An 11481-nucleotide genomic window follows, 5' to 3' on the forward strand; every position below is an offset into this window, starting at 1 on the left:
TTTCAACTGGCATGAGGGGGAGTAGATGATGCCCGAATTTCATCAGTTTTGGGTGAACTATTCCTTTAAACTGCACACCCATTTAGGAAACGTAAACCTACCTTGCCTGTGTCCTTGTCGAACACAAAAACCTCAGTGTCCATTTTATTTCTCACACTGTGTTTTCCTTTTCTTTTGTGCTCCGGCATGCACCCTCGTTGTCTTACCGCTCCTCTCTATCTCCGTGCCAGTGGCAGCTATAGATCGGCAGCTCCGGTCGCAGTTTAGGAACACGTCTGAATAGGATCGCAGTGTTGTAGAATAAGGATAGGCTTTCCCATCATGTTCCATATAAGCTACCAGCGAGCAGTTATAGTACTGCAGCACTGCAAGGCTTCCTGCTTCCTATTTATACGACGCACACAGAGCAGCGACCAGCAGAGTAGCGCGGCATCGATATGTAGCTCAGTTGTGCGCCTGCTTTTGTACTCGCTTCTCCCTTTCTGCCCTCTTTCTTCAATAAATGCCAATGGTGAAACAAATGGTGACCGTTGTCTGGTTGTCTTGTTTGTGTGTCTAGTTTCCCCCGGCGACAGCGAGTGGTTCGCACAAAATTAACAGCAGGAGGATGCTGAGGGGGGTGAAGGGTTGTTTTGACATGCTCAGTTTTCTATAGTTAATGAGGAATGTATGGGGAAAGTAGGTGCTAATAAGGAAGGTGTCACCCCCCCCCCCCCTCCCCACACAAGAAATCCATTTGTGTAGGTTTCAATGGAGAGCTTTAGTATCACATGGTCTCTTGACTGGCTAACACAGTGGTTCTCAACGTGGGGTGCGGGGACTACCAGGGGTTCTTGGGGGGGGGGGGGGTTCCAGGGGGTCCCCAGCAAACTGATGAATTATTAAACTTCACCATTATTTCATTTATAAGGAGTTAACACAATTAGAGAATGTAGAAGAATGACTGTTTTGATCACAGTTTCACTGTTATCTCTCTACCTACAATACAGATAGTCATGGAAATCTGGACAAAATCATATCTTACAATAAAAATATTCTCTCTTGGGTCCGAAAGACAAAATCTCATCAAACAGGGGTCCGTGGCTCTAATGTGGACTAAAGTAGGGCTCCTTGATATGAAAAAGGTTGAAAATAATTGGGCTAACACACGGGCTTCTTGGACATGTTAAATTCTAACTGAACGACATGATTTGCATTTACGTCTTAGGTGTTTAGCTGACACTAGAATGTGTGCAACAGAAGAATAACCTTTGATTCCTAGATCATAAACATGTCAAGCAACTAAGTGTAAGGACTGCAAGGGTTTAAGGCAAAGATGTAGCCAATATTTCTGTGTTCCTATGTACAAAGCAGTGCCAGGTAAAGAAATAAGACCCAGGCAGAAAACTACACACTACACTACAGAAGAGTTTTCTTTTCAAGCCTGGAGACAGGGAGTGGCTCTGCAGTTACGCATATGCTATCTCTGCAAGGCCAGCACACAGATATTTACCAGCCACACAATGCAAACACACAATACATACTGGATTATATACTGGATATATTTTGATAGGCAAATAGGGAAGACGCATTGCGAGGCACAGTGACACATCAGACAACTACGTGAACAAAATAAGATTTTATTCATGTATCTGCAACAACATTTCGCCAATACCGTGCTGAGGTGTTAAAACAATGTATTGTTTTTCCAACAGTGCATGGCTTTGAATCAGCAATGAAGTAAATTAATTGGCACACCCCGCCCCGAAGGTACTGGATATGAAATCATAAAATGGCAAACTCTCCAATGCCACACAGCAACTTTCCATATTTCCACTTCCCCAGCATTCCGTACAGTAGTAAGGACACACTTAGTCAATTTTATCAACCTTCCTTGCTTTGGCGTGAACGAAGCGAACTCCCTTAAACGACGACATAAGGCTTTACGAGTACATGGTTTCCAATATAACAGTGAACATCATCGACAAACAGTGGTTACAGTTCAACAGTGACGGATAGGCAACGGTTTCAGTTATTTGCAGCAACTTGCTATAATTTCAGTTATTAATTGCAATGGCTGTTCACACCATCTCCCCCTTGTTCTATTGTTATTGTTGTTATTGTTACGGCGTTATATTGTTTTTGGCGCTTTTGCCCCGTGGCGTCGATGCCGCAGGACCGTACAGCAAGATCACTGAGACGGATGATTGGAGAGGATATTACAGTTGAATCAGAGCGTCGATTATGGCAGTTAAGGTGGTTATTGATTTCATTATTTTCATCTCTAGTAGTAGTCAGACTTCCATCCCTCCTCCATGTCTGGGAAATAGAGAAAAAGGAACAAAACATTAGACTCGGGAGTTTATAAATTGGAAGCAGCCACTTCCCCGCAATTCCCAGTTTATGATGGGAAAAGTGGTTTCAGTTCAATCTCTCTCTCTCTCTCTCACACACACACACACAATAGGAAAGAGCCTTCCCCTCTCTCCTCACCCTTTATTTGGATAAACACTGAAGCGGAAGTCGTTTAACAGCATAGCACTAGATTATGAGATTATGGCCATTGTTAAATAGATTATAGTTGATTGTCCAGCAGGAAAGCATGAGACAGTACAGGTGGCAAGGTGATAGTATTGATCTAAGAATCAAGGACCAAGCATACACAGGCGTGGAAGATTGGATTTTTAACCTATATAAGCATGAAATTGCATGTAATAGAAAAATGACATGGAAACTGAATCCTGAAATCCTGAAACAGCATCAATTTCCTCCACAGCTGTAAAATATTTAATACAAAAATTAATATATCCAGATTTAGTTCACCAAAAAAATCTTACTTTGGTGAACTGGAAATGTGAGTTGAGTAAATCTAAATTACCTCCACCTGAACTCCTTCTGCCCATGAGTCCGACAAACATTTCCCCCTTATTCCCTGATGGAGAGAGAGAGAGAGAGAGAGAGAAAGAGAAAGAGCGTCAAGAGAAACCATGTAGACTCGCAATAATCACAATAATTAACTTAAATCTTGAATGGAATATACTCACTTTTCCTGCCCAATCTCACAGGTTGAGAAGCCCCTGAAATAAAGGAGTAAATACTGTTGTAGCAATACCATAAGAGATCAAAGAAAATACTATAAAATACCATAAGGCTGATATAAAATCACAGTACTGCAGAGATAAATTCCTATAGGAATATTATAGGAGATAAGAAACACCATAAAGTATGATCACACTACACTACAAAATACTGTACTGTAAGTCCCTATAGGAATATTACAGGAATATTATAGTGATACCGATTTTAAATAAAATACTATTAAGTACCACTCGGCCACTATGAACTCACTATAGAGTGCTGCAGTGCCATTATAAGTCACAGAAATATTATAGGATATTATAGTAATTTTTCCCCCTCCTATTATATTCCTTTTTAATGTATTTTTTACCTGAGCTTCTTCCCATCAGGCCGTGGAACTGCTGTGCTTTGGACCGCTTGATGAGGTCTGCCAGCCGGATGGTTATTCCTCTCTCTGGCGGGTAGCCCTGCACCAGCGCAAATACATGTTGATGGGATTAATTAAAAAATGAATCATACATTTCGGGATGTATACAAAATATGACTGACATCTTCCTGAGTTCCTGAGCAGCCCCTTTTTGCCCAATCCACATCTCACTTGTCTCAAAGCTTCAAAATCCTTCTCTAACTCTCTGCTTCTCTTTATCTGCATCTCCTCCTTTGTGATTGGTGTAGATTTAATGAGGGAAATCATTAAGGGATAATGGCTTTTACCTGGATTTACCTCATCAGTGTGCTTCATGAAGAGTAAGCGTCCCTAATATAATTCAGATTCAAGGTATTTTATAGAGAGGGATAGGGTAAGCAAAGCTGTTCAGATGACGCAAAACTTTAATAAAAACTTTAAATTTTTTTCTAATATATAGGCTATATATTATTGAGTTAATGCAACAAATCCATCCTCCAACTATTTGATGCCGCTGTTGATCCGAGAGAGGAGTCGCTCTCCAAGGTGCTGAACTGAGACTCGAGGGAGAATTAAAGAAAAGTGAAGGAGAGAGGTGGTTTTCTTTCTTTCTTTTTTTTTAATTTTGTAGGATTTATCCGCGTTGATTTAGGCTAAAACAATTCTTCCTCGAGGGAAACTCGGCTGCCCCTTACGAAAATCAATTATGGTAATCATATAATAAACTTTAGAAAAATACTAAAGTCCCCACTAGAATGTTATTGGAATATTATAGGGATACCATAGGAGACAAAATACCGATAAAGGTTACTATAAACTCACCATTTAGTTCCACGAGTTATTTATAGTCCCTGTAGGAATATTTTTTATTATTAGCCTGTAGTTGTTTTTCGTTAGGGCGCATTTATGCAATAAAGGAAAATCTCATTTTGATCCATTTGTGGCACAGATGCCGTCTAAACGGAGGAAAACTCTAATTCAGTGCAATCTCTCCTCCCTCTTTCCACATTTACCCCCCCATATAAAGCTCTAACTCCATGTCTAAATATCTTTTTTTTTTTTACCTGCCAGTTCTCCACCGTCCAGAGCTGTCCGTCCTCTTCGCCGGAGAGAGGAGTCCCCAGCGCGCCGTAAACCTGGACAAACACCGCCACCAGCAGCAGCACTACAAACTTCAGAGCCTCCATCTTCAACCAATTAATAAAGTGGCTGGTCAAACTAGAATAAGCGGGGGGGAAATACGCACGCTTCCCAGATATGGACGCATACAGGTGCCCCAAAAAGTCTCTTCCCCTGCGCTTTCTGCGGTTGCGTGCTGAAGATGCCCGTTTGCCCTTTTAAACCCCTTTTCCTCGCTCCTCCCCACTCCTCAACATCATATTAAAACGTATACATCCTGCGGCGGTGATTTTTCTTTTTCTTTTTTTTTTTTTCTTTTTTTTGTCTGACGCAGACGCGTCGCGTTTGTGCGCAACCGGTGAGTAAACTTCGCCTTATCTAACGCCATCTGACCATTTCCCAAACTGTGAGTGATGGATGTGTTGATTTTCAGCTTCGTTTTGCTTCTATTACTCACCTATGATTATCCCTCCGCCCGCGCGTGAGTGATTGATAAGCTAATTAAGCGGAGGGATACGCTGGTGAGTGGACACTGGAGCGCGCGCGCGAGGAGCTGATCTATGAGACTCCGGTGTGTGTTTTGAGTTAATAGGACAAAAACCCACCACAGGCAAGACATTTTTCAATTTATAGGTAAATTAGACACAATATGCCACTCCAAATCACCGGGACATAAACAAATAGTCATAGTCATTTTATTCCAAGCCCAAACTGAAGCGTTCACAATCATGGTTCGTGTCTTCTTTATGGCCCGTGTCACCTTCTGCTGGTGCAATTTTATTAGCGGCCGTGATGGATTCACGCCATGTTAAGTTTGTGTGACTTTTCCAGGTGACTGTGGGCAGGCGGAGTCCTGACCTGGGAGGCTTCACCCGCAGCTGGAGACATTAACAGGATCACAGCAGACTGGAAATGATCACTGCAGCAACACACGTAGACAAGAATGAAGGTCTTTGTCTCGCGCTCTCTCTCTCACACACACATTCACCATTATTACATGGCTTTGTTGAATACTCGATTCTGATTGGTCAATTACGGCATTCTACGGTCTGTTATTTCTGAATAGCAGACCGCTGCTATGAATAACAGACCGTTGCTATGGACGCAGTTCGGATCATAGACTCTGGAGGACCACGTCCAATCATATCAATCCGCAGAAAGAAGTCCAGTAAATTTAACGGTTAATTTAAATTTAACAACGTCAACTCATTCGTACGGAAGAGGATTAGGGCCACATGTGAAAAATGTATTTGAGTTCCGAGTTTAAAGTCAGAATTCTGAGTTTAAAGTCATAATTCTGACTTTAATCTCAGAATTCTGACATTAAACTCAGAATTCTGACTTTTTTCTCAGAAGTCTGACTTTAAACTCAGAACTCAAATAAATTTTTCACATGTGACCCTAATCCTCTTCCGTACATTCGTGACACCCTGTGGCAAAAAAACATTAGCTTTCCATTACTCCATCAGAACACCATGGAAGACTTTTCTAATATTAATTTTTAGATATTTGGAGAGCACGAAACTTTCGATTCATAGTTAATGGCTGAACTGTCCCCAGTAAAGACGGGTAAGAAGGCTACAGAGTTTACGTTGCTATGGACGCAGCTCCAACCGTAGAATCTAACAGACAATTTTTTATAGCGGAAGCACTAAAATCATTTTTAAATCAATAAAATAATTTTTAAATAAATATTTTGTGTCAAATTATTGATTTCTTTAGTAAGTAGCCATGTAATAAGCGTTTATTTCGCAATAATGACCCGCTCGCTGTACATTATCCCTTACTTAGAAATTCCCCATTAGGCTACATTTTACGTTTTAGACATTAAGCTGAGGCTCTTACTTAGAGTGACCTACAACGAGTAAATAGTATAAATTTAAACTCCTGGGTCAACATTTTAAGCTAGTGCAATTCTCAATGTAGCTTTCTTGTGTCCTCCATGATGCGTTTGACGTAATCTAACGGTTGAACGCGCCAACAAAGTCCAGTACAAGTGCGAAACCCTATTCAAATTCTATGAGCAACAAAAAAAGTAAAAACGACATTTCTGTGGTTGTTTTTCTGTGTCCTATATGGTGTAAATAATTTATCATTACGTTTTCACGGTTGTCAAACGACGGCATGACCATTAAAATGTTTTTTTTTCTTTAAGTCTCAAAACGCTAACATGACTCCTCTCTTGTACAGACATTTTGTGACTTCCAGATAATTAGCTTAAATTACAATGATTATGCAGTTGTTTGACAGTCGTGAAAAGGTTACGGGCAATTAACAACATCACATGAATTACCTGAACACAAAAAGCGACCGCAGAAAATGTCAATTTATTGTTTTGCTCACAGAAAGTGAATAGGGTTTCGCACTTGTACCGCACTTTGTAAGGGTGGCCCCTTTGAAATGTCACGCCATTCTTATCTATTCCAAAATAAAAGAACGTGAGGATAGGATAGAGTATTTTCCCAAGAACCCATCTATATGCATTCCCTTCAGCAGCCTCTGGCCTCCATCTATCTGTCTAGCAGCTGACCAGGGATCAGCCTGGCTAACCCTAAATCTTCAACTTAATCATCGGCGGGGGGAGTTAAACTGGATGTTCCTGCGGATTCATTTAGGGTTCAGGGCCGAGGAGGGATGGATGAAATGAGACTTGTGATTCACGCAGATGCAGATTCACACACATAGAGACAGACATATATAGATATACAGACACAAACACACACTCAGAGAGAGAGAGAGAGAGAGAGAGAGAGAGAGAGAGAGAGAGAGAGAGAGAGAGAGAGAGAGAAAGCAAGAGACACACAAATAAATGCACATACAAACAGAGATCAAAGCACACATGCACACACACACGCACACACAGAGAATGTAACAGACACACACACGTATGCACTTACACACACAGATCAAACACACACACACACACACACAAACATGCACTCGCATCTAATACTTCAGTGCACAAACTAAGAAGCTCTGCATATGTCTGCGAGGTAATGACAGGCTTCAAACACCAAATTAGAAGCTGCTTCTCCTGTTCATCTGTTCCAATTGTATTCAAGTGAATACTGGCCATTTACCATTAATGTCACTGAAGACCGGATCACACCTGAAAGAAACCGTTTGGAAATGCCGCAGCGCTGGTCTCACGCACATTCGTCCCCTTGAAAGCGACCCAAACTCTGGTTTTGATGATGGACTTCATAAAATTCAAATAACCTCTGTAATAACATAGTACAATAATCTGAAATTTCTCGCATATTAGCATAATCAGCAACCGAAAGTAAGGAGTGCAAGGGTCAAAGCCATAGAGCTCTGACAATAGATGGAACAAATATTCCCGAGTCTCTACAACGATCATGTACAAAAGAGACATGCTAATTAAATCAATGTCAGGGAGAACATTTTAATTTTAATGTTGAATGATAGGGTGAAGTCGACTTTCCCTCTGGATAAATACAATTTTAAGTCCATTTTAACAATTTCAAACATGACTTGAAGACATTTCAGTTTTGTGGCATTGAAAAAGTCCAATCCAACAAAGGGGCATTAATGATTAATTTATCCTCAATGTGATGCTGTAAACTCTTTATATTTATGGTATCTGTAACCAATATTAATGATTCGAAAGATGATGTTGTGATTGGTTATTTGGATAAACCTTTAGACCTTCTCTTAAAATACTTACTGCAATGTTGTAGTTTTTGGTATTCATTTGTGCCCAATTCAACTTTGCTCGAGTCCCCAGTCAGTCTCAAGTGTTGAGGCCCAAGTCTCGAGTCAAGTCCCAAATCTCATCGCTTTCAATCTACGTTTCAACACAAGATCTCAAGTCAAGACTTTAGAAACCTTTTGAAGTCATCAAAGTACAAGTCAGAGTCAAGTCCCAAGTCACCAGAACCCAAGTCAAGTCTCAAGTCTTCTCTTCACGCATCAAGTCAAGTCTCAAGTCTTTAAAGTCGTGACTTCAGTCTGACTCGAGTCCAAGTCATGTGACTCGAGTCCCCACGTCTGATTTGTACCATTTCTAACAGTAACGACTTAAGACTAGGCTGTGATTGGTTAATTTGACTAATGAACCCATTGCATCCACCTGTGTAGTGGAGACTTTAAAGATATAGTATGTTGTCATCCAAGAGCAACTTCTAAGGAATACAAAAAAAAAAATCATGTTTCCCAGAATAGCAACTGTAATAGTAAAAATGTCGAAACCGGCACAATGTTTTTAATGAAGAGCTTCAATTGCAGAAGTGAGTGTGGAGCTCCCTCTATATATATCTCTACAAGAAACACTGAAATTTACTATGCAGTTGAAGTACAATTATGAATATCTTGATGATTACCCCCCTGTGTCGAGCTGGAGCAAAAAACATCCAGGGTTTCATTATTATGTTTTATTCATTCATTGTCCATACCTGCTTATTACTATTCGGGGTCTTTGGGGGACTGGAGCCTATCCTCAATCATCGTCTTAAAAGTTTGGCATCCATCATTAGCACACTATTGACCACTGAGAGTTCAGTTGCATATCCATGAGTGACTAGTTCTTTGATTTTAATACTTATGGTTGGAGCTTCCAGGTGACTCATTGTTTTGATAGTAGCCCATATAAGAAATCATTGGCTGCAATCAGTCTCCTTTGACAATCAGGAACAATTCCAAATCACAGAGGGTCATGACCAAGATAAAAAAAAAAAAAGAAGTGGATGTCCCCAGAGAATGCAGAATTAAAAGATGGATCACGTGTAGCACTTTGGTTCATGATTGAACATCTTATAGCAAGACACAGTTTCCCAGAATAGTAACTGTAATCATCAATTTTTCTTATTCCCATGCATAACTTCTCAATAGGAAAAACTCTTGCGCCCATTATTGTTAAACTACTATCGCTCTCTCCACCGACACATATAGCCCACAGCCGAATGCAACAGGCTCAGGCACAGGTTCTGGTGACTTGGGACTTGACTCTGACTTGAACTCTGATGACTTGAAAAGGTTTCTAAAGTCTTGACTTGAGATCTTGTGTTTGTGTAAATGACTCAGATTGAAAGTGATGAGATTTGTTCCAGCAGACGACTGAATTTAAATTCTGTTTTCTGAATTTGTATGGAATGATTGAATTTATTGAAGTTGAAACTGATTCTAGAAATCAAACTCATGATGCTCTTACCAAGGTTTTATCCTATTAAAACCATATTGCATTGAAAAGTCCTAGATATTTAGTTTTCTTTGAGATATTAAATTGATACTGGACTCTTGATTTGTTCTGACTTGACTTGCTGTTCTACATTTAGACTTGAGACTTGACATTAATGACGTGGACTTGACATGGACTTGTGCCTCAAGACTTTTGATTTCTACTGGTTTTATGTCTGTTTATGATCCTTGCTTACTCTTTTTTCATGCTGCTTGTTCTGCTGTTTTTGCCTTTTATTGTTCCATCTTATTGTTATTTTACTACTCTCTCTTTTAGTGGTTATCATTGTCTTTGGAGCTTCTTTTATTTTGACTTTAAAGCACGTTGTAACTGCTTTGAACAGTGCTATATGAATAAGTTATTATGATTATTGTATTATTGCTGTCCACACACTTATGGCATTCACTGAACACTGAGCCATTCTTCAACCTTACATATTGACACTAGTACTGAGGGTGAATAAAATACAAGGAACAACAGTCTTTATTTAGAGATGATTTATTTCTATCATTTTTTTTTTTTTAAAGGAATACCTTCCCCAGTGAGCAAGCCAAAGGCCCAAAGCTGGTATAGACGGAAAAAGGATGGAAAACACTCTCTCTTCTGGAGGAGCGGGAAGGACAAGGATGAGTGAGGAGGAGGATGGAGGAGGGAGGAGGAGGAGAGAGAGAGGATTGAAGAGGAGAAGCAGGCTTTAAGAGGAAGTGTGAGTAGGACGGAGAGGGGAAGACTGAGGAGGAGGAGGAGAAGCAGGATGAAGATGGAAGAGGGTGGCGGAACATCATTAGTTAAGACCAAAAATACCTACTCAAGTGCAGGTATTGTTAGTTTGCTGAGATTTTACTTCAGTAAAGGTAAATGTATTGGTGTAAACATCGAGTACAAAAAAACACCTAAACAACGAACACTCATCACCAAAATGTGTATCAAGAAATACAAGAATCCTGTGGATTATAACTTTAAGTAAAAGTAAATTACTGATTTAAAAACATACACACAAAAAAACAACTTCCACCCTTGATTGAGACTTATCTATATGTTTATCTGAAACAATTAATCAATCAATTATTATTTTGATAGTTACTGTTACACACAGTGAGCACACTGACTTTCACTTAATTCCCACCATGTGTTTGAATCCATTTAACTCAATTTAGACATTATAATTATCAGCTGAGCTGCACACGACTGTCTGTGGCATGCTATTTGGTTTTTAATATTTCCTCTCTCTCTCTCTCTCTCTCTCTCTGTACTAATCCATCTATCTCTACCTCTATCCTCACCACAGGGTCTTTCTCCTCTCTGCTCCCTGTGTCTGGATCATAAAAAATGGGGAAAACAGCAGAGAATATGAGTGTTTCTATCCAGTATTTAATAATATTTCACTAAACTTGGTTGTGGGTGTATATATTTCACATGCAAATGTCACCATCCATATTCCACAATTCTAAATACACAGAATACTGTATGCACTACATTTCTAAAGTCAATCAATATTTCATTTCAAGTAACAAGTTAACATATTGTAATGTTTCCTCTGCTTGCAAAGACGGGATCACAGAAGGACAATGAGACAATTTGTCACTAAACTGTTTCTCTTCCTGTCATCTCAGGACAAATCATTTCATCCAAGCACCAGATCAAGCTCAAATCTCACTACAGCACCCGAGGCAGGAGGAGGGCTGGCTGGCAGCGGTCAGGA

The 11481-nt window shown here is 39.9% G+C and overlaps 1 protein-coding gene across 1 annotated transcript; it reads right to left on the bottom strand.

Moving 5' to 3' along the window:
• Positions 1-2263: 2263 nt before the first annotated feature.
• tac4 (tachykinin precursor 4) lies at positions 2264-4650 on the bottom strand. The gene is made up of 5 exons (XM_071534773.1): positions 4528-4650; positions 3428-3524; positions 3024-3056; positions 2858-2911; positions 2264-2298 (listed from the first exon to the last, which is right to left on the bottom strand). Exons 1-5 carry the CDS (start codon positions 4648-4650, stop codon positions 2264-2266), a joined length of 342 nt encoding a protein of 113 aa, XP_071390874.1.
• Positions 4651-11481: the final 6831 nt, after the last annotated feature.

The sequence above is a fragment of the Centroberyx affinis genome, unplaced genomic scaffold (assembly GCF_046629955.1).
Source record: "Centroberyx affinis isolate AG114_WGS23_722 - 3 ecotype Tasmania unplaced genomic scaffold, CSIRO-AGI_Caff_v1 ptg002617l_1, whole genome shotgun sequence".
Lineage (NCBI taxonomy): Eukaryota > Metazoa > Chordata > Actinopteri > Beryciformes > Berycidae > Centroberyx > Centroberyx affinis.

Coding starts and splice junctions, on each gene's coding strand:
- tac4 (XM_071534773.1), bottom strand. CDS start 4,650: ATGGAGGCTCTGAAGTTTGTAGTGCTGCTGCTGGTGGCGGTGTTTGTC. Junction 3,525..4,527: donor GGACGGTGGAGAACTGGCAG/GTAAAAAAAAAA, acceptor GCGCTGGTGCAG/GGCTACCCGCCAGAGAGAGG. Junction 3,057..3,427: donor CCTGATGGGAAGAAGCTCAG/GTAAAAAATACA, acceptor CCTTTATTTCAG/GGGCTTCTCAACCTGTGAGA.